The following is a 26,049-nucleotide window of genomic DNA, read 5'->3' on the forward strand; positions in this document are numbered from 1 at the left end:
TTGATCGTCCACTCATATTATTCCCTCTTGGTTGTTGTACATATTGTATATGACCCGTCTCTCCCTATAGCTTACCCCTACTTTTTTCAGAATCTCGAACAGCTTGCACCATTTTATATTGTCGAACGCTTTTTCCAGGTCGACAAATCCTTTGAAAGTGTCCTGATTTTTCTTTAGCTTTGCCTCCATTATTAGCCGTAACGTCACAATTGCCTCTCTCGTCCCTTTACTTTTCCTAAAGCCAAACTGATCGTCACCTAGCGCATTCTCAATTTTCTTTACCATTCTCCTGTATATTATTCTTTTAAGCAGCTTCGATGCATGAACTGTTAAGCTGATTGTGCGATAATTGTCGCACTTGTCAGCTCTTTCCGTCTTCGGAATTGTGTGGATGATGCTTTTCCGAAAGTCAAATGGTATGTCGCCAAACTCGTATATTCTACACACCAACGTGAATAGTCGTTTTTTTGCCACTTCCCCCTATGATTTTAAAAATTCTGATGGAATGTTATCTATCCCTTCTGCCTTATTTGACCGTAAGTCCTCCAAAGCTCTTTTAAATTCCGATTCTAATACTGGATCCCCTATCTCTTCTAAATCGACTCCTGTTTCTTCTTCTATCTCATCAGACAAATCTTCACCCTCATAGAGGCTTTCAATCTATTCTTTCCACCTATCTGCTCTCTCCTCTGCATTTAACAGTGGAATTTCCGTTGCACTCTTAATGTTACCACCGTTGCTTTTAATGTCACCAAAGGTTGTTTTGACTTTCCTGTATGCTGAGTCTGTCCTTCCGACAATCATATCTTTTTCGATGTCTTCACATTTTTCCTGCAGCCATTTCGTCTTAGCTTCCCTGCACTTCCTATTTATTTCATTCCTCAGCTGCTTGTATTTCTGTATTCCTGATTTTCCCGGAACGTGTTTGTACTTCATCCTTTCATCAATCAACTGAATTATTTCTTCTATTACCCATGGTTTCTTCGCAGCTACCTTCTTTGTACCTATGTTTTTCCTTCCCAACTTCTGTGATGGCCCTTTTTAGAGATGTCCATTCCTCTTCAACTGTACTGCCTACTGCGCTATTCCTTATTGCTGTATCTATAGCGTTAGAGAACTTCAAACGTATCTCGCCATTCCTTAGTACTTCCGTATCCCACTTCTTTGCGTATTGATTGTTCCTGACTAATGTCTTGAACTTCAGCCTACTCTTCATCACTACTATATTGTGGTCTGAGTCTATATCTGCTCCTGGGTACGCCTTACAATCCAGTATCTGATTTCGGAAAATCTGTCTGACCATGATGTAATCTAATTGAAATCTTCCCGTATCTCCCGGCCTTTTCCAAGTATACCTCCTCCTCTTGTGATTCTTGAACAGGGTATTCGCTATTACTAGCTGAAACTTGTTACAGAACTCAATTAGTCTTTCTCCTCTTTCATTCCTTGTCACAAGCCCATATTTTCCTGTAACCTTTTCTTCTACTGCTTCCCCTACAACTGCATTCCAGTCGCCCATGACTATTAGATTTTCGTCCCCCTTTACATACTGCATTACCCTTTCAATATCCTCATACACTTTCTCTATCTGTTCATCTTCAGCTTGCGACGTCGGCATGTATGCCTGAACTATCGTTGTCGGTGTTGGTCTGCTGTCGATTCTGATTAACACAACCCGGTCACTGAACTGTTCACAGTAACACACCCTCTGCCCTACGCTCCTATTCATAACGCATTCTACACGTGTTATACCATTTTCTGCTGCTGTTGATATTACCCGATACTCATCTGACCAGAATTCGGGAGGACGACGGTTCAATCCCGTGTCCGGCCATCCTGATTTAGGTTTTCCGTGATTTCCCTAAATCGCTCCAGGCAAATGCCGGGATGGTTCCTTTGGAAGGGCACGGCCGACTTCCTTCCCCATCCTTCCCTAATCCGATGAGACCGATGACCTCGCTGTCTGGTCTCCTTCCCCGAAACAACCAACCAACCATCTGACCAGAAGTCCTTGTCTTCCTTCCACTTCACTTCACTGACCCCTACTATATCTAAATTGAGCCTTTGCATTTCCCTTTTCAGATTTTCTAGTTTCCCTACCACGTTCAAGCTTCTGACATTCCACGCCCCGACTCATAGAACGTTATCCTTTCGTTGATTATTCAATCTTTTTCTCATGGTAACCTCCCCCTTGGCAGTCCCCTCCCGGAGGTCCGAATGGGGGACTATTCCGGAATCTTTTTGCCAATGGAGAGATCATCATGACACTTCTTCAATTACAGGCCACATGTCCTGTGGATACACGTTACGTGTCTTTAATGCAGTGGTTTCCATTGCCTTCTCAGTGATGTTAAATTGCAACAAATTTCACCACAATCATACGAAACTCCACCGCGGACATGAGACACCGTGCGACCGTATTCACATCCCCCTTACACACATTTCACCCCTTCTTGATGCATCTGCAATGGAGGTCAGCGAAACGTCACCTGGCGTTAAAATTCTTATGAGTGGCTGAGAAAGACATTTCAGACTCACCACCGCTCAGAACTGACTCGACAAGTCATGAAAAGTTCTGGTATAGAGGGCGTCAATGATACCACACTACCCTATGAAATGTCGATTTCCACACATTTCGTAATCGAAACTGATACTTCGCAATGCAAAAGCAGCATAACGACGTTCTTGACATGCTTGGACTGTGCTGAAACCCGCTCAGACGATGCAACCCCGTCTGTAGACAGAGAATCTGTGACATAGTCCAAAGCGCCTGCCAGCAGGCAATCCCCCGACATCCCTCTTATCCTGCATGCCTGCTGAAAGCGGTTCGGCGGCGCCCTCAGCATTGCTATTCCACGACCCTGTACACCATGTGGCATTCGCCTAGCGATGGGAGCTCTTAGAACGAGTCCAGTGACCAGTGTCCTGGTGGAGGCCGGAGTCCCTCCATTTCGGATCCGACGTGCACAACTGCACGCCAGTTATGTTGCACACATTCATAGTTCTCCTGAGCATCCGAATTACCATCTCCTTTTTCCACCCGCGGCAGTTCATCTCCCGCATTGGCGGCTCAGGTCAGGGCTCACAACTGCAGTTTGCGGGAGACCCCTTCTCTCTGAACTGGAGTCCTTCCCTTTACCACCTCTACTTTGGGTCCATTAACGTACAACTCCATGGTGTACACCTCGGCCGAAGCTTCGTCTGGACCTTTTGCATGGCCCTAGACTGAGTTAAACCTGCCACTCTCTGCTGTCACTTCCTCTCGATTCTTGACGTGTTCCGGGGCTCTGAAGTTGTTTACACAGACAGCTCGATGGCTAATGGTAATTTTGGCTTCACCTATGTCCACAGAGACCATATTGAACAGCTTTCCTTGCCCGATGGCTGCAGTGTATTCACTGCATAACTTGTAGCCGTATCTCGTGCACATCGGTACATCTGTTCCTGTTCTGGTCAGTCTTTTCTTCTCTGTTCTGCCTCCCTGGGCAGCTTACAAGCTATCGACCAGTGCTCCCCTCGCCATCCTTTGGCAGCGAACACCTAGGAGTCCTTCTCTGCCCTCGAACGGCCCAGTCGTTTAGTGGTGTTTGTATGGACCCCAGGACACGTCGGAATCCCAGGCAACGAACTTGCTGACAGGCTATGCAGAAGCTGATCCTGGAGATGGGCATCTCTGAAACTGACCTGCCTTCTGTCTTACGCCGCAAGGTTTTTCGGCTTTGGGAGACAGAGTGGCATAACAGTATATACAACAAACTGCGTGTCATTAAGGAGGCTGCGAATGTGTGGAAGTCTTCCCTGCAGGCTTCTCGCAGGGAATCAGTTGTCCTTTGTCGGCTCCGCGTTGGCCATACGTGGCTCACACACGGTCACCTCCTCCGTCGCGAGGACACACCTCAGTGTCGTTGTGGCTCCCAAATGACAGTCGTCCACCTCTTGCTGGACTGCCCACTTTTAGCCGCTCTGAGGCGGTCTTTTAACTTTCCCAGCACCCTACCTTCGGTGTTGGGTGAGAATTCCTCAACAGCAGCTTTAGTTTTACGTTTTACTCGCGAGTGTGGTTTTTATGATTAGATCTGAGTTTTAGCACATGTCCTTTGTCCCTCTGGTTCCTCCACAGTAGGGCTCTAGCGTTGGACGATGTGTTTCAGAGAGCCTGGCTTCTCCTTTTTTATTCTTATGGTCAGCCAGCCATGGTAATCTGCTTTCTTGTTTGCCGGCCGTGCTGGCCGAGCAGTTCTAGGCGCTACAGTCTGGAACCGCGAGACCGCTACGGTCGCAGGTTCGAATCCTACCTCGGGCATGGATGTGTGTGATGTCCTTTAGTTAATTAGGTTTAAGTAGTTCTAACCCATAGTGCTCAGAGCCATTGCGTCTCACTGTGTTGTCCTGTTTTGTCCATTGGAGTGTTTGTTGTCGTTCTGTCGTTCTTCTGGTTTTTCCTTTCTACTGTTATTGCGCCATACGTCTTCTTCGTGTTCTTCTTTCCCTTGGGCAATTGTTCTACTGGGAACAAGGGACCGATGACCTCGCATTTTGGTCCCTTTCTCTCCCAACCAACAGCAGCGTAGTCCACTCGCCAGCACGTAGGCGTTCGTCAAGGGTTCACTCTACACATTTTTGAAGCGATCAGGCATGGTGGACGCGTGGCAATGATGAAGTTGCCGATATATGCCCGCATATGTCAGTGACTTCTTCTCCTATGCCAACTTTTCATCTCAGAATAGCACTTACATCCTATGTTCTCAGTTACTTGCTAGATGTAATCCAATTTCCGTCTTCCTCTACGGTTTTTACCCTCTACAGCTCCCTCCAAAACCGTGTAAGTTACTCCGTGATGTCTTAACAGATGTCCTATCATCCTGTCCCTTCTCCTTGTCAGTGTCCTGCATATATTGTTTTGCTTCTCCGATTCTGCGGAGAACCTCCTCATTCCTTATCTCATCAATGCACCTTATTTTCAACATTCTTCTGTAACAGCACAGCTCAAATGCTTCTATTGCCCTCTGTTCCGGTTTTTCCCACAGTCCACATCTCACTGCTCCAAGCGTACATTCTCAGGAATTTCTTCCTCAAGCTGAGGCTTATGTTTGACATTAGTGCACTTCTCTTGGCCAGGAATTCCCTTTCCGCTAGATAAGATGGAGAGCCGCTAAGGGCTGCTCGTACCTTAGCGGCTCGCTGTCTTATCTTATTTACAACTTTTCATGACGTCGCCTTTCCGGCTTAGATTTTTAGAATGTGAGTTGTAAGTACTGCATCTCTTTCCAGTCAGTGCACACTTTAGTTTATTAATGCCTTATGTACCTATTATGTTTTGGAACAGTTAGTTTAATTCTGAAGACGACGCTCATAGTAGCGTCGAAACCTGGTCAATTTTTACTTAATATTTGTGACCGAGGGCTGATTTGTTCTAATTTAATTTAGATTAAGCAGTGTGTGAGCTCAGGGACTGGTGACCTCAGCAGTATGATCCCATAAGATCTTACCACAAATTTCCAAAATTCCCATTGCACTGTGAATGTTACCGCCCTTGCTGTTTATTTCAACGAAGATTGTTTTGACTATCTGTATACTGAATCACTCCGTCCAACAATCGGTTTTTCTTCGGTTTCTTTACAGTTTACATGTAGCCATTTCGTCTTCGCTTCGCTGTATTGCCTGTTTAATTCGTTCCTAAGTGACTTGTATTTATGTAAACCTGAAATTCCCCCAACAGTTTTGAACTTCGTTATTTCGTCCATCAACTGAAGAATTTCTTCTGTTACTTCCTATTAGTACACCTAAGTGGTTATACAGTCAATTTAGTCAAACTCCACATCATTAAACCTTTGTAAATACTTCAAAATTTATATGGTTTGTATTTCCTTTGATTCTGATACTTTTTGACTGTATGTGCGACGTGTTTTTTGGGCACCAGTAATTCATATGTTTTTGTGATCTACTTGCTTTTCTGAGACCAGTTACATGAATTCAAACATCCTTTACATTCATTCTTGTACACAAGCGCTTTCCTATATAACTCAATTAAGCCGATTTGCTCTCTATAGTTGGGTCCACCATAAGTTCATCTGGTTTGTGTTATTTTGCTACCACCAACAGGTGGAATTTTTCGATTTTCTCATTGCAGGTTACATAAACAACAGTAGTAATGACTACAAGCATTATACTACGTATCTGAGCGCATGTTTTTCAGTACATAAAGTGGGTTATTGTGCTGACCAAAATCACTGACATGCACTGCTTTGTTCTACAGAAAGTTTGTTTCTACGATGTTTTGTAACTGAATGTTATTGAAGAAACTGGTTCCATGTACCCATCTGCACTGAAACTGGCTACAAGCCGCGTTTTTTAACACCCTTTTACGATTGGTGAGATATCGGGTACGGTTGCTCATATCCACTTAAATTCATTTTTCCTTTGGTTCGTCCACGGTAGCTGTGATTAGCGCTAGAGAATGTCAATCCTAAGGACTCGGGTTCGATTCCCGTCTGGGTCGGAGATTTTCTCCGCTCAGGGACTGGGTGTTGTGTTGTCCTAATCATCATCATTTCATCGACGCACAAGTCGCCGAAGTGGCGTCAAATCGAAAGACTTGCACCCGGCGAACGGTCTACCCGACGGGAGGCCCTTGTCACACGACATTGATTGATTGATTGATTTTTCCATTTTCTGTGCCCACAGCAGATCTCTGCGTTATAAAAAGATATAATTTACTGCCCACGTAATTTCCTACAAACTTTGTGGACAGATCACGTTGCTAAAACTGAATGATGGATCAAAATATGACAGGGAATATATGACACGGAATATTTTTTCATTTGGGACATTATAACATTTACTTCGATAGGTAACCCAAATCGCGTAGAAAGCGAGCAGTAAGAATAATACGAGGATTGCCCAATAAATAGTTGCCCAAAATCTTCTTTCTCGGAATGTGTTTGTTCTTAAGAGTTAGAATTTGGTAGCAATATCAGTCAACATTGTTTTCACAGTACTATTTCTCTACATTGTCTCCACCTCGTGGTGTGTCCTACACAAGCGTCGTGTGGGAGGATGTATCCCCTGTTTGCAAAACTATTGTCCTGTCCTCTTAGCCATGTTTCCATAGTATGAATTGCGCTATTAACATCTTCAAAAGTTTTCCCCATGAAGAGATTCCTTAAGCGCCCCAAACAAATAGAAAATGTCACATCTGTGCCCTATAGTGGATGCATTAGTAATGTTTAACCCAGTTTCGTAATGTGTCCCCGGGTTCTGAGACTATCCAGAAACAAATTTAGAAAGGATCAGACGTACCGTTCTGTTCCTCCTCAGAAGTGCTAATGCCGTCTGTTAAAAAAGGATGGCTAATAATGCGTTTTCGGTTGGGATTAGGAACCAAAAAATTTTATTTCTTGTGTTACCTTTCATTCATTTAACATGATGTTTTCACATAATTCTGCATTTCTGTAGAACATCTGTAAGTAACCGTACATTTTATTCTTTTCTAATGTCAATATTCTTTCCATGGCCTAGGAGCCCGTTATGTACAGGTGAAATCTCATTTTGGACAATAAACTCTGACTCTTTTCGTCAGAGTTAGAGGTCAGCTGTGGAATCCGCAAAATTATAACGAGAGATAATGCTGGCAGCTGAAGAAATGAATTAAAATGTTCGCCACGGCCAGGAGTCAAAACCGGGTCGTCCCTCATACTAAGAAGAAATGCTGACCATTACACCACCGCAGAATTATAGCCACCACTGATAATTAAAAAGAGTCTTGATCGCCAATTTCCTTTAATCGGAGTGACTGCTAAATGGATAGGCAGTGGGTCCCACCCACCGTCCTGTGTGTGACATCACTATTAACCAATCAGAAGTACAGTGTGTACTATTTGCACAAAAGTATTACTAAGATTTGAAGACGATTTATAGGTAAAATGTATCGTAAAATTGCTGTGAAATAGCTATTCGTCAAAAAATATAAACTTCAGTAAATAATTAGCTTAAAATAAAGTAGTCTAGACTGCCCTCTGTTATCCGTTCGGTAACATACATGGTGTTTGCAAAGATATATGGAATAGCTGTCAAAGGTTGTTATAGCGATAGAGAGAAGCTACTAGCAAAGAGACACTCTATGGACGTTGAGGGTTGCTGTACAAACGGCGTTCAACATCGATGCGACATTCTCAAAAGCTGCCACAGCAGAGACGATCTATGTAATCGTTAAGGGTTGCCGTAAAAACGGCCTCCTCTATCGATGTGACTCATCAAAATAAATAGAAAATATAATTGTGAATACAATTGTTGTTAGAGATTATTCATAGTAATATGAATGGCAGAATAGCGAAACATGGGCGATAGTTAGCAAGCAATCTTGCCTGTTAAGTAGGAAGGAAACATAGACACAAAGGGCAGCATAAGGTTTTACATTACTGGCCATTAAAATTGCTACACCAAGAAGAAATGCAGATGATAAACGGGTATTCATTGGACAACTACATTATACTAGAACTTACATGTGATTACATTTTCATGCAATATGGGTGCATAGATCCTCAGAAATCAGTACCCAGAGCAACCACCTCTGGCCGTAATAACGGCCTTGATATGCCTGGGCATTGAGTCAAACAGAACTTGGATGGCGTGTACAGGTACAGCTGCCCCTGCAACTTCAACGCTATACCACAGTTCATCAAGAGTAGTGACTGGCGTATTGTGACGAGCCAGTTGCTCGGCCACCATTGAGCGGACGTTTTCAATTGGTGAGAGATCTTGGAGAACGTGGTGGCCAGGTCAGCAGTCGAACGTTCTCTGTATCCAGAAAGGCCCGTACAGGACCTGCAACATGCAGTCGTGCATTATCCTGCTGAAACATAGGGTTTCGCAGGGATCAGATGAAAGGTAGAGCCACGGGTCGTAACACATCTGAAATGTAACGTCCACTGTTCAAAGTGCCGTCAATGCGCACAAGAGGTGACCGAGACGTGTAACCAATGGCACCCCATACCATCACGCCGGGTGATACGCCAGTATGGCGATGACGATTGTACGCTTCCAATGTGTGTTCACCGCGATGTCGCCAAACACGGATGCGACCATCATGATGCTGTAAACAGAACCTGGATTCATCCGAAAAAATGGCGTTTTCCCATTGGTGCATCCACGTTCGTCGTTGGGTACACCATCGCAGGCGCTCCTGTCTGTGATGCAGCGTCAAGGGTAACCGCAGCCACGGTCTCCGAGCTGATAGTCCGTGATGCTGCAAACGTCGTGGAACTGTTCGTGCACATGGTTGTTGTCTTGCAAACGTCCCCATCTGTTGACTCAGGGATCGAGGTTTCGTATTACCCTTCTGAAGCCACCGATTCCATATTCTGCTAACAGCGCGAGCAGCAATGTCGCTATACGATAAACCGCAATCGCGATAGGCTACAATCCGACATTTATCAAAGTCGGAAACGTGAAGGTACGCATTTCTCCTCCTTACACGAAGCATCACAACAACGTTTCACCAGGCAACGCCAGTCAACTGCTGTATGTGTATGAGAAATCGGTTGGAAACTTTCCTCATGTCAGCACGTTGTAGGTGTCGCCACCGGCGCCAACATTGAGTGAATGCTCTGACAAGCTAATCATTTGCATATCACAGCATCTTCTTCCTGTCGGTTAAATTTCGTGTCTGTAGCACGTCATCTTCGCGGTGTAGCAATTTTAATGGCCAGTAGTGTAAATATACAGAGCTCCATTACAATATGTGTTTGATACGAACTCGTTATAAATTCTTGTAATAGATAATATTGTGTAAAGTAATGGTGATGCGAGAATAACCCATGCTACATTAAAGGATACAGAATCCGTTAAAAAGAGACTGTTAGTGGAAAAATATTTCGTAAAGAGGAAGGGGGGGGGGGGAGTTTGGGAACAGAACATTAAGAATACTAACATAACAGCAGTGTTAAATATAAAGAAAGAAACTATAACGTCATTAATCATAGAAAAATGCTAATGAGTGTATTTGAAGCAAACCTAATTTTCATCCTCATGGTGGCGTTATGAGCACCACTCTCACGCGACTGGCACAAAATTGGAATAGACAGCATGTTTCAGACACGTAATCACGCCTATCAATTTTCTTTCATGTCGCACAACTCCTCCTTGGTCTTAATTTTTTTTTTTTCCAGTTAGTGTATATGCAAGATTTTTGAGAACGTATATGTCGAGGTTGGCGTAATGACTCGTAAGACTTCAGAGAGAGTTTGATGGCGCTTTCCTTGCCAGCATTAACAAACAAACAAATAAATAAATACACCGGTGTGCCCGAGCGGTTCTAGGCGCTTCAGTCTGAACCGCACGACCGCTACGATCGCAGGTTCGAATCCTGCCTCGGGCAGGGATGTGTGTGATGTCCTTAGGTTAGTTAGGTTTAAGTAGTTCTAAGTTCTAGGGGACTGATGACCTCAGATGTTAAGTCCCATAGTGCTCAGAGCCATTTGAACCATTTGATTTGAAATAAATACACAAAAATGCAACAGTTTTCTAAAACCAGTTATTTCTGTTTCAGGTGCAGAAACAGCCGAAGACCAACCACAAGCGGTAAGTACAGCCACTCGGATTTCAGACTCAGATTTCGCGAAAGAACTTGTAGACGGTAACACGATTCTGTTAAAGAGAGTTAGCTTCATTGCAGTGGACTGTCTGGTGTGGACGTGATGCTGACGAATGTTGGCAACACTGCCGACGCCTTAGCACGTGGAACAGGACGATATTGTTTTGTATCAGACTAGCGACAGTGGGAGCAAAAACAATCAGATGTTACTCAATAACGCATTTTGTATTTAATCGAACATAAAATATCATCTTCAGAATAGTGTCAAGCGGATGTGTTGCATTTGTGTCAAAGTTACACGTATTTCTGAAGGCGTTTAACTTCAAGTGTTGCACCACGTAGAGCATTTTTGCTTGCTGACCGCCGCCTACTGCGAGAGAGAATATCACGTTGCGGTGCGCCCACGTTACGTGGTAAGGGAAGTGTACAAGCGGTTAAGAGGCGAATGAGGGAATGATTCTAGGGACGATGTAGTACCCAAATGGTGCAATAGGCATACTTAAGCAGACGAAGGGCCCCACTACCTGGGAACGGCCATCTCGGAAAAGGCGAAGCTGACCGGCTGTTGGCGTGGCACATAGCAGTGAGCATCCATCTTAAGTGGTTGAAGGGCGGTCAGACCACAAGCAGGCGACAAGGTGGTGTCGGTGTCCTCGCCTCGTCGCAGGCTTTCGCGCTGTGTAAAGGCGTCCCCTGACGGGACGGGACGTGAAAACGTTCGCGGATGAAGAGCTGGTGACGTCACACCTGGAATTCCACGTTCCATTACATGGCGAAGCGTGAACTGAAGAATTCTTTAAAGTCAGTACCGCCATTAGACTGTTTTTTATTTGCAGTGTTGCATTTACGCGACCATGATTTCGGCTAAACAATACCATTATCAAGTGTTTTACTGTTATAAAGTGCCTAAGATGGCATACTGTCGTATTTAAGGGGGGTAGGACGTCAAACGGGCCGACTTGGAGCAGGAGAGGCACCACAGAACATTTTAATTTCCACTGTCTATACTTCTACAAATAAATTCATAAAACTTTAACAGCATGACCAGGAAGGATTCAGTATTCATATTTATAGCAGTGGAAGTTCAAAAAAGTAACAAAATAAATTTTTTTTACATGTGAAATTTCATCATTTTTTCACTTACTATTGGCTGCATTTGTTGCTATAGGTACACTTTTCTTCATAAGTAAGAGAGATTCTTCGATGAATTTTGCACAACATACAAACCATACTTACAGGTGTATGAAACTCCAGAATTTTCCAAATCTATTAAAAATTGTGGTAAAAATTCAGATAATTCGCTATAAAATTTGAGTTTTTTTTCTAAACATGAAGTTTAAAATCTAACAGCTCATTCAGTGTTTCATAAATTAAATAAATTCTAGATTTTCATACACCCTTAAGTATGGTTTGCATGCTGTGCAAAATTCATCGAAGAATCTCTGTTACTTATGAAGAAAAGTGTACCTATAGCAACAAATGCAGCCAATAGTAAGTGAAAAATGATGAAATTTCACATATTAAAAAAAAATATTTTGTTACATTTTGAACTTCCACTGCTATGAGTATGAATCCTTTCTGGTCATGCTGGCAAAATTTTATGAATTTATTTATAAAAGTATAGACAGTGGAAATTAAAATGTCCTGTGGTGCCTCTCCTGCTCCAAGTCGGCCCGTCTGACATCCTAATCCCCTTAAAATACGCTATTAGACACATTGTCTAAGGGTCAGTATTTCTGATTCCAGTCAAGATGGGATACTCAGTGATAAAGCAATAGGATTTTACCGGAAATATTGACTCTTAGACAATATGTCTAGTAGTGTATTTTAAATACGACAGTATGCCATCTTAGGCACTGTATAACAGTAAAACACTTCGTAACGGCTTTGTAAAGCCGAATCATGATCGTGTAAATGTCACACTGCAAATCAAAAACAATCTAATGGCGGTACTGACTTTAAAGAAATATATTATGACTGTGGCCCCACATTATGAAAAAATTATTGTGAAATGAAGAGTTCGGTCTGTCAGACTTTTGCACCGTGGAGAGGGACGTGTCCAGTGAGACGCGGCATCGCATTTACGTCACAAGCAGAATTTAGCAGGCGCCATATTGTATTGTCATACACAGTTCGGATCTGGTGTTTTTTATATTACAGCGGACGTGGTACGAATATTAGTTGCTTCGGAGCACTAGAATGGTGGGGATATCTCTAAAACGCGTCGTTTTAGGTGCAATTTTTTGTAACAGAATGGCAAGAAACTATATAGGGTGTAAATTTTAAGTTCACAAACCAGAATAACTCGAAAAATAAGCTTCACACGAAAAAAATGTGTAGAATCGAAAGTTGATTATTTCCGAGTGGGACATCTGCTGGTGCTAAAATTATCCCGCCACCCCAGCCCCCTGGCGGTGGGGTGGAAGGCAACTTTAAAATTTCAAATGGGAACCCCCATTTTTTATTGCAAAATCAGATTCTACATAAGAAACTACGTACATTTTGTCTGACACACTTGTTTTGATTCTTGGTAGTTGACGCTGTAATTCAAGAAAATCCGTGCTCTCATTTCTGCGTGGGAAATGGTTACGGATAAATAAAAAATACTTATTTACTTCGTAAATTTTGATTCCCTAAAACTAAAACTCTCCCCATAGAGTGGGATTTGAGAGAGAGGAATTAGAGTTTTACAAATGTTGACGCAAATATTAATTTTTTCCGCAAATTCGGATAACTCAACATTTGTAAAACTCTAATTCCTCTCTCTCAAACCCCTCTCTATGGGGAGAGAGGGAGAGTTTTACTTTTAGGGAATCAAAATTTACGAAGTAAATAAGTATTTTTTATCTATCCGTAGCCATTTTCCACGCAAAAATAAGAACATGGATTTTCTTGAATTACAGCGCCAGCTGCCAAGAGTCAAAACAAATGTTTAAGACAAAATCTACGTAGTTTTTTATGAAGAATCTGATTTTGCAATAAAAAATGGGGGTTCCCATTTGAAATTTTAAAGTTGCCTCCCACCCCACCCCACCCCCAAGGGGCTGGGGTGGCGGGCTAATGTTAGCACCAGCAGATGTCCCCCTCGGAAATAATCAACTTCGGATTCTACACATTTTTTCGTGTGAAGCTCATTTTTCGAGTCATTCTAGTTTGTCAACTTAAAATTTACACCCTGTATATCAGTAGCCAAGGGCTCCTTGCGTTTGATAGTGTGATCATTCGTGTGCTATAAAATTACACTGCTTGAATGCTACGGCATAACGATGATCTATCAAAAGCGAGTCGTATTTGGTACACTTGGTCATAGTTAAATATCAAACAATGACATTTGCAATTTCTGCCTTTAGACATTGTTTGCCATGTTCTAACGTACCTCCACTTCTTCTACTGGCCATTGATGGCGGAGACTTGCCACGAGTGCGAGTATCGGCGAACTAAAGGTATACGGAGAGGTCCTCCTTCCACGCCTGGTTGAAGAACACGACTCCTAAGTTCGAATTAACTGGCGATTTGGAAATTGCTCCTGGGAAACTCGGAAGAATCTGCGGCACTGGTTGTTGACATCTTCAAGCAGTGCAGGACAGCCGAATATTCCTTGGCCCAGCATTCAAAAAGTGCTGCGGACAGTTGTGAAATGGTATCTGCAGTGTTGTTCCATGCTGTAGTGGTTGCAGTGCTTTTTATTCGTTATTTCTCTTCCACGTGGCCTTACAAATTGGCTCCACTAAGTTTCATTGCCCTACGATTACTAGTTTTACAAGCGGGACATCCCAAACAGACAGAATTTAATCACAACACCCTGTATTCTCTCTATATGTCGAGACGCCGCTTCCACGTACCTGTAACATATCAGCTGTCCCGGTTGAAATTACGCTCGCACATTCTAATTTCTACAGCCTCTTTAATAACGGAATCCAACTATGTAAAAGCCTTGAACAGAATGTTTATTTCATAAAACAGAATTTTGCGTTCGTTTGTGGTACTGTGCTCAGCGACTGCCTCACTTGTCGATTTTTAAAAGAAATGTTTGTGCTCTGACGTATTAGGTTGGTGCATCAGTTCGTAGAGTCTTTGTTTTGGTTGTTGATATTGTGTTTGCTATGGGTTTATTTACCGATTGTCATTTTTTATTTGTAGTTCACTGTTGCTACTTGACTTTAAGTGATGTCATTCGGGGATAGTGAGTGGAGGTGTGAACGCTATAAAATGGGGTGCCAAGTGGAGAAATAGGAACATTTCCGACATACTCTTGTGTTTGAATTCAATAGAGGGGTGACTGGAGCAGAGTTTGCCACAGAAACATATGCGCGTGTATGGGGATAATACCATTGAACAGAGCATAGCGAGAACATGGTTTTCTCGTTTTAAGAAGGATGATTTTGAAATTACTTACTCTCCACGTCCAGTAAGGAGTTCCGGACTTGATGAAGATCGTTTAAACCCATTAATTCACAATGATCCATGTCAGCGTATTCGAGAACTGGCGAATGTACGAACTGTGATCATTCCACCGTCGTACGATATTTGCATACAGTGGGGAAAGTTCAAAATTCCGGTGTGTGGGTGACGCACACTCTACGCCAAAATCACAAAAATTACCGTCTGGCCATACGACCGTCTCTGCTTGCTCGTCAGCAAATGAATGCCCAAAGAAAGCAGCAGCTCCTTTTAGAAAGACCTGCGCGCATCAACAGAAGATAATGTCGTGCATCTGTTAGAACAGAGAATTACTTCGCCGACATGTAACCATAACTGCCGACATTTATTGTCAACAACTGAATAGTCTTGCAGACGCAGTCAAACAACAACGACCAGCAAGACTGCGTGACGTAATGCCGCTCCGCGATAGCGCCAGTCCCCATTCTGCTAGAATGACAAAAAGCGCTATATACGCGGGGCGTTTGAAAAGTCCGTGCAATAATAAAAACTACTTACGTGTTTGGGTAAACCTTTTTTCTTTTTCGACATAGTTTCCTTTTAGATTTATACACTTCGTCCAACGCTTTTCTAATTTGTTGATCGCTTCCGAATTATAGGAATTGTCCAAGCCTGCAAAATAGCTATTAGTTGCTGCAATCACTTCCTCGTTTGAATAAAATCTTTGTCCCGCCAGCCATTTGTTCAAATTCGGGAACAAATAGTAGTCCGAGGGAGCCAAGTCTGGAGAATAGGGGATATGTGAAACGAGTTAGAATCCCATTTGCATTAATTTTGCGACCACAACTGTTGAGGCGTGTGCTGGTGCATTGTCGTGATGGAAAACCACTTTTCTTCGGTCCAATCGCCGGCGTTTTTTCTTGCAGCTCGGTTTTAAAACGGTCCAATAACGATGAATAATATGCACCTGTAATAGTTTTACCCTTTTCCAGATAGTCGATGAGGATTATCCCTTGCGAATCCCAAAAGACAGTCGCCGTAGCCTTTCCAGTCGAAGGACTGCTCTTCGCCTTTTTTGGTACAGATTCTCCCTTGGTAACCCATTGTTTAGATTGTTGTTTGGTCCCAGGAGTATAGTAATGTATCCATGTTTCATCTACAGTTACGAAACGACGCTTAAGGTCCTGCAGATTCTTCCTGAACAGCTGCAAATCATCCTTGCAACACTTCACACGATTCCGTTTTTGGTCAAGCCTGAGCAATCGCGGAGCCCATCTTGCGAATAGCTTTCTCATGTCCAAATGTTTATGCAAAATGTTATGTACCCATTCATTCGAGATGCCCACAGCAGTAGCAATCTCACGCACCTTAACTCTTCTGTCATCCATCAGCATATCATGGATCTTATCAATGATTTCTGGGGCCGTAACCTCCACAGGGCGTCCAGAACGTTCAGCATCACTTGGGCCCATATAGCCACTCCGGAAATTTTGAAAACACTTATAAACTGTTCTAATCGAAGGTGCAGAGACACTGTAATGTTTATCAAGCTTCTCTTTAGTCTCCAGAGGCGTTTTGCCTTTGATAAAGTAATGTTTAATCACCTTTGATAAAGTAATGTTTTTTGACAATCACTCGCCTTCCTTGATTCACACAAATGCCAAACACAAAGAAATAGACCAATATGGCTGAAACGGTGCGCGTTCTTTCCGCCGGCCACTGTCACCGAGCGGTTCTAGGGGCTTCAATGCGGAACCGCGCTGCTGCTACGGTCGCAGGTTCGAATCCTGCCTCGGGCATGGATGTGTGTGATGTCCTTAGGTTAGTTAGGTTTAAGTAGTTCTAAGTCTAGGGGACTGATGACCTCAGATGTTAAGTCCCGTAGTGCTTAGAGCCATTTGAACCATTTTTCGGTCTTTCCAAAGATGATACTGACTAAATACGTCCTCGATACTCACCGGTGGTGCCATCTCACGGACTTTGCACTGACTTTAGCATTTACATTGGGAACTCGCCTTATTTATCAGATCTTGCGCCCTCTGATTTCCCGTTCTCTAACGAATAATCTTCAAGGAATTTCCTTTCCGGATGAAAATACGCTCAGAACGCCGCTCGACGAGTTCTTAGCCTCAAAAACACGTCATTTCTACAGTCGCGGATTCGGAAAGTTACCCTATCGTCGGCACACTGTTGTAAATAGTGAAGGAGAATGTACGTAGGTTGGGACTTAAATAGTGGCAACACTGCTATGGAGACACTATCCAATGGAATCTACTATTGTTGCTAATAGCAGACATTGTTGACATACCTACCTTACCTCCGAGCAAATGGACTCGCCCGTCCCACGTCACCGGCGTATGCACAATCGAGGTAAAATAGTTACTTGTAAGCGAGCGGTCTAACATAACGGTGTCACTATGTTTTCGAAACAGGAACAACGGAGTTGGATCGAGATTGAATGTGCCAGAGGTCGTACAGCACGACAGTGTCATCAAGGTCTTCAAGAGGCGTGCGGGGAATCGGCATTGCCGTACAGAACAGTGGCACGTTGCGTAGAACCCTTCAACGAAGACCGGCAAACTGTGGCAGACGTATCATGCAGGCCGTCCTAGCGTCTCTGGAGAAGTGCATGTTGTTGCCGCGTTAGTGGGCAGTGATCGACGCCACACGATTCGTGAGCTCGCCCACGAAACCGGATTAGCGCATACCACTGTGCTTCACATCCTGAAGGAACGTCTGGGCATGGGAAAGACTGTATCACGATGGGTTCCGCATGACTTGACGGAAATGCAGAAATGGATGCGTCACGACGCTTCTCAGACGCACTTGGAGCGCTATGAGCGCGAAGGAGAGGCTTTCTTACGCCGTATCGTAACACTGGATGAGACATGGGCCACATCGTAGGAGCCAAAACTGAAACGCCAGTCCGACGAATGCCGTCATTACGGGTCGCCACGAAAGTCGAAAGTGCGTCAGAGCCCCGGTATAGTGAAAGTTATGGTGATTCTCGTGTACGACTGTGACGGTGTTATCCTAACGCATTACTTTCCTCCACGGCAGACCGTCAATGCACAGTATTACTGATCGTTTTTTGAGCATCATTTCGATATATTATCTACATTTCACTCACTGCAATGTGTGAGCTAAAATCAACCATACGCAAAGTTTACAGAACGCATTTTTACCTCTGCAAAACCTTTAAAATGTCGTGAATATTTTATTTAATTCGATGCAGTGCAGTAAGTATGGCAGATAACGAAAAGAAATTTCTTTATAGGCGTCAGATTGTTAGGTGTGCAAAAATCAAATTTTTCCACCAAACAGTCTCCAAAAAATCGGATGAAAGGTTTTTTGTATCGAGCGGAACACCGTTTCTCAGCACAGGGGACCAGCATTTGGCGGGCAGTGCAGCCGTAACGAAAGCCGCCCTCAGCACAGAAGGGAGGGGGAATGTCTGTAGCAGCGAAAGGGCTAAGTTCGAGGCGATGAACCAGTGTCTCGATTGTTGCTTGGTTACCGGGTTCTCTAGTAGGGAACAGAACATCAGGACACCTTGGTTATAGTATTTCTGCAAACCTTGTACATCTCCTGCCCGTTTCTTTTCTCTCTTTTTTCTTTTAAGGGGCTCCGGAACGCCCTATACTTGCAATGTTAAAATAACGCTTATAAATTACATCTTTTCTCACAAAGTATTTGAGGTAGGAAGTTGAACTTTTTACAGATTATTTATTGGAATATGGGCTACAACTTAACACAGGGATTTTACAAAATTTTAGTTCAGTTATTAAAGATGATTTTTTTTTCAATTGTAATGAAAATTCACAACATTTTTTGCAATTTTTTATTTATATATTCAAAAATATTCAGCTTTTTGGAAAAAGGATGTGTTAAATTATGCAGAAGGTACTGTGTAACATTTACTGAAAATTTGAAACAAATATGTTTGGAAGATCCTTAGAAAACATGTAATTAGTATGAGAAAATAAAAGTTTTGGGAATCGAGCGACAAAGATTGGATTAACTTTTTAGTGCATTCCAGGTCCATAGGATGGATTATCTTCATCCTCTGCAAACTACTCCTCCAGCTTCCTCTTGTTCCTCCTCCTGTTTACTCTTGCTTGTATTTCTAGACTCTTTACAGCCCTGTCTGCACCCCGAAGGCGTTCCTTGTCTAAAGCAAGCATCGCTCGTACCATGTTACAACCTATCTTCATTCCCATATTTCTAAATACCTTGCACCTTACAATGTTGCCATCATTGAAAGTCGCAACAGCATCATACTCACCAAAGTGCAGTGTTTCCGTTCCAACAAATACAGTCTTCGGGTTTCTCGACCATATAACACTATTTACACTTTCATTGGGGTTTTGAGTTTTTCCGTAAATACACTTTTTCAACAGTTCAGGTGCTGCTAAGTCTCTGAAAATAGGTTTTATCACCTCCATTATTGCATGAGGCAGACTATGCTTATGAGTGTACACTTCACCAGTTAGCAAACCTTTGTTATGTTTACACCAACTGTCTTCTTCTTTGGGACACAAGCTATGTTGGGGATTTTCATCGTCTTTATTGTTTACAGTAATAACACATACCTTTGGCTTTCCAACATTTCTCCTTTTCTTAAAAGCCTTCAGAGGATTTCTAATAACTTTACTTTTACTCATTATTATACTTCAACAAAACAGAGACTCAAGAAACAGAATTAATTACGAATATTTTCGAGATAACGACAGAGTAAATAAACATGAAACAATCGACAATCACACCAGCGATATATATTGAACCATCACAGGTTAGCCACAACACATACTTTATCTCACATCACTAAAATGTACCTGATGAACACGGACGTTAATAATAACACCATTTGACAGCAGTTTAACAGCGCCACAGTGGGTCACGCCCATGTAGAACACATTTCAAAAAAAAAATTTAAAAATAGTTGTAGTCTTCGGAATTGAATAAATTATATATCTATTAAAAGGTAATAGTTTGCAGATTCAGAAAACGCAAAAAAGTAAAAATTGAACTTTTCATGATTTTGAGCCTTTCCGGAGCCCCTTAAATGGTACACTCTACATACAAGCTGGACGAAATTGTGTTTTCTAGCTCAAGAGCAAACTTACTATCAAAGTTGGGAGAAACAATTACAAAGCTCAAAGAAGAACAAATTAATTTATTTGTAAAGGAAAGAATCCACTCTACAAACGAACGGCGATTGGTTTCCCGGCTTCTGGCCTTAGGATTAAATTACATTCATTAATCTGATGGCGAGATACTTTCCCCCGTTCAGAAATTCGTTTAATTAACGGGAAAATGCCATCCGCTTCGCGTCGTTTCCCTCTGCTCCGATTACTCATTAGAGAAAAATGCTCTCCGTCTGTGTGTTTTCTCATTAAACAGAACACAGAAAAGTCTCGTGTTACATGTTTAAGATTATCCTGACGTGGTCGGCTATCAAGTTGTGATCGCTGCCAGACGTCCAGGGGCTAAGACGGGAGAAATTATTCAAACACAACTTCTACTGGTTTATGAGTGCCTATCTGCAGAACTGGGTGTGTAAGCGGTCTTCTGCATTGGTGGAAATGCTAACTTAGGTTTAGCCCACGTGACGAAGACGAAACTTGACGAGATCCAGATGCAACAGGGCGAGATCAACTTACAGTTCATTTGAAATAAATAAGAGCCCCGAGTAATACCGAGCGAGGTGGGGCAGTGGTTAGTACATTGGACTCGCATTCGGGAGGACGACGGTTCAATCCCGCGTTCGACCATCCTGATTTAGGTTTTCCGCGATTTCCCTAAATCGCTTCACGCAAATGCTGGGATGGTTCCTTTGAAAGGGCACGGCCGACTTCCTTCCCCATCCTTCCCTAATCCAATGAGACCGATGTCCTCGCTGTTTGGTCTCTCCCACCAAATCAACTCAACCCCAGTAATAAAAGTCGAATCTCGTATGCACAAGTCCCGTTGACATGGGCGTCTTCAAGCTAGCGGAGGGGGGGGGGGGGGGGGGGCTTCTTCCCTCCATTCAGTGGGGTGTCCACAATGATTTATGTGACAGCGGTCATTACCCGATTGTTTTGACCTTCCATCAGTGTATCTCGCTCCATCACTGATGGGCCTTCTCTAAAGCTTATTGGGGAGCCTTCTTATTTGCTACCATCCCCCCTGTACTATCACACAACAGAACAGTATTGATGAGTCTACACAGGCTTTGACTGCTGCCATTCTTTCCGCAGCTGTTTCAGCCCCCCCCCCCCCCCCCCAATCGGAAGATGGTCCCTTGGTGGACCGGAAATTGCTGCGGCCAGAAAAGACTACTGCCGCCGTGGTCTTCAACACTTCAAGCGGTACCCTTCTACTGCTCTCGTTCCGGTCTTAAAACGATTCCGTGCCCGGGATGGGGGGGGGGGGGGGAGGGAGGAGGAGGAGGTAGCGGGTGGGACAAGAGCATGTACTTGCCCCCTCCCTAGAAACTGGTGTTCATTTATTCATTACAGGATCGCAAACCAATTATACTGGATACAAGATTTTTTGTGTCGTCTATAAAATTGAGTTATTGTGGCTTGCCATTGACCGACTATGTTATATCAAAATTGACAGTTGAAGAGTTTCACTTACAGTGTAGGTTAATAATACGGGGGATAATTTCTAGAAGACAAACCAAATACATAAACTTTAAACACTGATAAGAGCTAAATTATATACAAAAAGAAAGATCGGTGTGGATAGAGACAGAAAAGGTCAAGCAATTTTTATGTAGTTATGTTTCATTAGAACCAACGTTTATTACGTAGAAATTAGATAGTTCATAACACGGTTTTCATCTAAAGCAATCGATTGCAATAGATCACGTGCTCACAGTCGATCTCAGATTAATGAAAAGAGAATACTGTATCACATGGTATTATCCACTCTCTAAAAACTAAACTGTTACTTTATCACAGAACACACAGAATTGTCTATATGGCATATACGGTATAATATCTCAAAATACGGATGTATGTTCATTACAGTAATTAAAGTGATACATTGTTTACATCTTTGGTCGCGTCAGTTGGTATAAGGAAATGCTCAAAAAATTCGACTAAGGAAATGCCAAATCCGTATATCAGGGGAACCCTAAAATGTCGCTTCTGTGTATGTAGATATTTGTCATTTATCGGCTCATAGTAAAATTCAAAGTCGTGCCAAAGACGAACATAACCATTTCCATTCCATGATAGGTTCAGTTGGACTACAAGACCCAGTCCATTCCATGTAAACACAGCCCACACCATCACGGAGCCATTATCAGCTTACACAGTGCCTTGTCGACAACTTGCGTCCATACTTCATGGGGTCTGCACCACACTGCACCCCTGCCATCAGCTCTTACCAACTGAAATCTACACTAATCTTACCACTCCACGTTTTTCCAGTCGTCTAGGGTCCACGTGATATGGACACGAGCCCAGGAGAGGCCATGTCGTGCTGTTAACAAAGGCACTCGAGTCGGTCGTCTGCTGCCATAGCCCATTGACGCCAAATTTTGCCGTACTTTCCTACCGGGTACGTTCGTCATGCGTCCCACATTGATTTCTGCCGTTATTTCCAGCAGTATTGCTTGTCTGTTAGCACTGACAACTCCATAAGGACGTCGCTGCTCTTGATCGTTACGTGAAACCCCGTCGACCACTGCGTTGTCCGTGTTGAGAGGTTTTTTTTTTTTTTTTTTTTTTGTTTTTGGTCATCAGTCTACTGACTGGTTTGATGCGGCCCGCCACGAATTCCTTTCCTGTGCTAACCTCTTACAGTAGCGCTTGCAACCTACGTCCTCAATTATTTGCTTGACGTATTCCAATCTCTGTCTTCCTCTACAGTTTTTGCCCTCTACAGCTCCTTCTAGTACCATGCAAGTCATTGCCTCATGTCTTAGCAGATGTGCTATCATCCTGTCCCTTCTCCTTATCAGTGTTTTCCACATATTCCTTTCCTCTCCGATTCTGCGTAGAACCTCCTCATTCCTTACCTTATCAGTCCACCTAATTTTCAACATTCGTCTATAGCACCACATCTCAAATGCTTCGATTCTCTTCTGTTCCGGTTTTCCCACAGTCCATGTTTCACTACCATACAATGCTGTACTCTAGACGTACATCCTCAGAAATTTCTTCCTCAAATTAAGGCCGGTATTTGATATTAGTAGGCTTCTCTTGGCCAGAAATGCCTCTTTTGCCATAGCGAGTCTGCTTTTGATGTCCTCCTTGCTCCGTCCGTCATTGGTTATTTTACTGCCTAGGTAGCAGAATTGCTTAACTTCATTGACTTCGTGACCATCAATCCTGATGTTAAGTTTCTCGCTGTTCTCATTTCTACTACTACTCAGTACTTTCGTCTTTCTCCGATTTACTCTCAAACCAGACTGTTCATTCCGTTCAGAAGATCATTTAATTCGTCTTCACTTTCGATCAGGATAGCAATGTCATCAGCGAATCGTATCATTGATATCCTTTCACCTTGTATTTTAATTCCACTCCTGAACCTTTCTTTTATTTCTATCATTGCTTCCTCGATGTACAGATTGAAGAGTAGGGGCGAAAGGCTACAGCCTTGTCTTACACCCTTCTTAATACGAGCACTTCGTTCTTGATCGTCCACTCTTATTATTCCCTCTTGGTTGTTGTACATATTGTATATGACCCGTCTCTCCCTATAGCTTACCCCTACTTTTTTCACAATCTCGAACAGCCTGCGCCATTTTATATTGTCGAACGCTTTTTCCAGGTCGACAAATCCTATGAAAGTGTCTTGATTTTCCTTTAGCCTTGCTTCCATTATTAGCCGTAACGTCAGAATTGCCTCTCTCGTCCCTTTACTTTTCCTAAAGCCAAACTGATCGTCACCTAGCGCATTCTCAATTTTCTTTTCCATTCTTCTGTATACTATTCTTGTAAGCAGCTTCGATGCATGAGCTGTTAAGCTGATTGTGCGATAATTCTCGCACTTGTCAGCTCTTGCCGTCTTCGGAATTGTGTGGACGATGCTTTTCCGAAAGTCAGATGGTATTTTGCCAGACTCATATATTCTACACACCAACGTGAATAGTCGTTCTGTTGCCACTTCCCCCAATGATTTTAGAAATTCTGATGGAATGTTATCTATCCCTTCTGCCTTATTTGACCGCGAGTCCTCCAAAGCTCTTTTAAATTCCAATACTGGATCCCCTATTTCTTCTAAATCGACTCCTGTTTCTTCTTCTATCACGTCAGACAAGTCTTCACCGTCATAGAGGCTTTCAATGTATTCTTTCCACCTATCTGCTCTCTCCTCTGCATTTACCAGTGGAATTCCCGTTGTACTCTTAATGTTACCACCGTTGCTTTTAATGTCACCAAAGGTTGTTTTGAATTTCCTGTATGCTGAGTCTGTCCTGAGAGGTAGTACCAGAAATTTAGTATTCTCGCCACACTACTGACGTGGGTCTTGGTATACGGAATAGCCAAATGATTTCCAAAACGGAATGTCCAATGCGTCTAGCTCCATCTACCATTCCGCGTTCAAACTCTGGCAATTCCCGTTGTGTGGTCACAATCATGTTGGACATCCTTTAACGTGGATCACCTAAGACAAACGACAGATCCGCCAATGCACTGCCCTTTTATTCTTGTGTGCGTGATATATCCGCTGCCTATATATGAGTGTGAGTCAAATGAAAACCTTAAATTTGTAATAACAAATCGAAATTTAACGCCATTATTCTGTAAGTTGGTAAGTGCGCTGCAAACAGCGTGCAGAATGGCCAGTAGGTGGCAGCATAGTGCAGATGCACACATACCGTCGCGGTATCAGTATAAAGATGGCCGCCGCACTTGCGACTTGCACCAGGGAAGAACAGCGTTCTGTTATTCGGTTTTTCCGTAGTGAAGGTGTGAAACCTATTGAAATTCATCGACGAATGAAGGTTCAGTACGGTGATGCACGTTTGTCACAGCAGCAAGTCTACGAATGGAGTAGGAAGTTCGCAAATGGTGTGACTTCAGTGGAAGATGCTCCTCGTCCAGGTCAGGCGCAACGAGTTGTGACTCCACAGAACATCGCAGCAGTTGAAGCCATAGTGAAGGAAAACCGCCGAGTGACACTGAATGACATTGCACCATGTTTAGAAATTAGTCATGGGTCAGCACACAACATTGTGCAGGATGTGCTCCAGTTTCACAAGGTGTCCGAGAGATGGGTGGCACGGCAGCTGACTCCTGAAATAAGAGAACGACGTGTTGGTGCTTGTGAAGAACTTCTTCGGCGCTTTGAACGAGAAGCTGATGGCTTCCTTGCAAGAAGCACTACTGGGGACGAAACCTGGGTTCACTTCCACCAACCGGAAATGAAGAGAGCGAGCAAGGAATGGCGCCATTGCTCATCATCAAAACCAAAGAAGTTTCGAACAGAACCATCAGCAGGGAAGGTTACGCTGACAATCTTTTGGGACGAAAAAGGCGGTATTTTGGAGCATTACATGCCTAGAGGGACCACTGTCACCAGTGCATCATACACTGATCTCGTAAAAATAATCATTTGCGGCCTGCAATCAAATCAAAACGATGTGGATTGCTGTCAGCAGGTGTCCTTTTGCAACATGACAATGCAAGGCCCCACACTGCCCGTACAACAGTTGCAACAATCATAGACCTGCATTTGGAGTGTCTTCCTCATCCACCATACTCACCAGACCTTGCCTCAAGTGCTTTCCGTATGTTTGGACCACTCAAAGACGCAATGCGAGGAAAGAAATTCCGTTCTGATGAAGAGATACGCCACGCGGTGTATGAGTGATTGCGAGGACTACGAAAAGAATTTTTTTCTAAAGGAATTTACGCACTTTTTAAGCGCTGGAGGACTTGCATTGAGCGTGGGGGAGATTATGTTGAAAAGTGATACAGCTTTGTACCACTTCTGCACAATAAATAATATTTTTAAAAAATATTTAAGGTTTTCATTAGACTCACCCTCGTATGTGCACTTCGGAATCCCATGAATTTTCTCCTCTCTGCGTGTACCACACTTCTGCGTTTTGTGGCGTAAACAGCTATACATTT

The 26,049-nt window shown here is 43.1% G+C and overlaps 1 protein-coding gene across 1 annotated transcript in view; it reads left to right on the plus strand.

Moving 5' to 3' along the window:
• Positions 1-26,049, plus strand: part of LOC126215147 (uncharacterized) — a 393,554-nt gene that overhangs the window by 60,653 nt on the left and 306,852 nt on the right. The window contains exon 3 of the mRNA XM_049941808.1: positions 10,547-10,578. Coding sequence (XP_049797765.1) covers positions 10,547-10,578 — 32 coding nt within the window. The remainder of the gene's footprint in view (positions 1-10,546; positions 10,579-26,049) is intronic.

The sequence above is a fragment of the Schistocerca nitens genome, chromosome 12 (assembly GCF_023898315.1).
Source record: "Schistocerca nitens isolate TAMUIC-IGC-003100 chromosome 12, iqSchNite1.1, whole genome shotgun sequence".
Taxonomy (NCBI): domain Eukaryota; kingdom Metazoa; phylum Arthropoda; class Insecta; order Orthoptera; family Acrididae; genus Schistocerca; species Schistocerca nitens.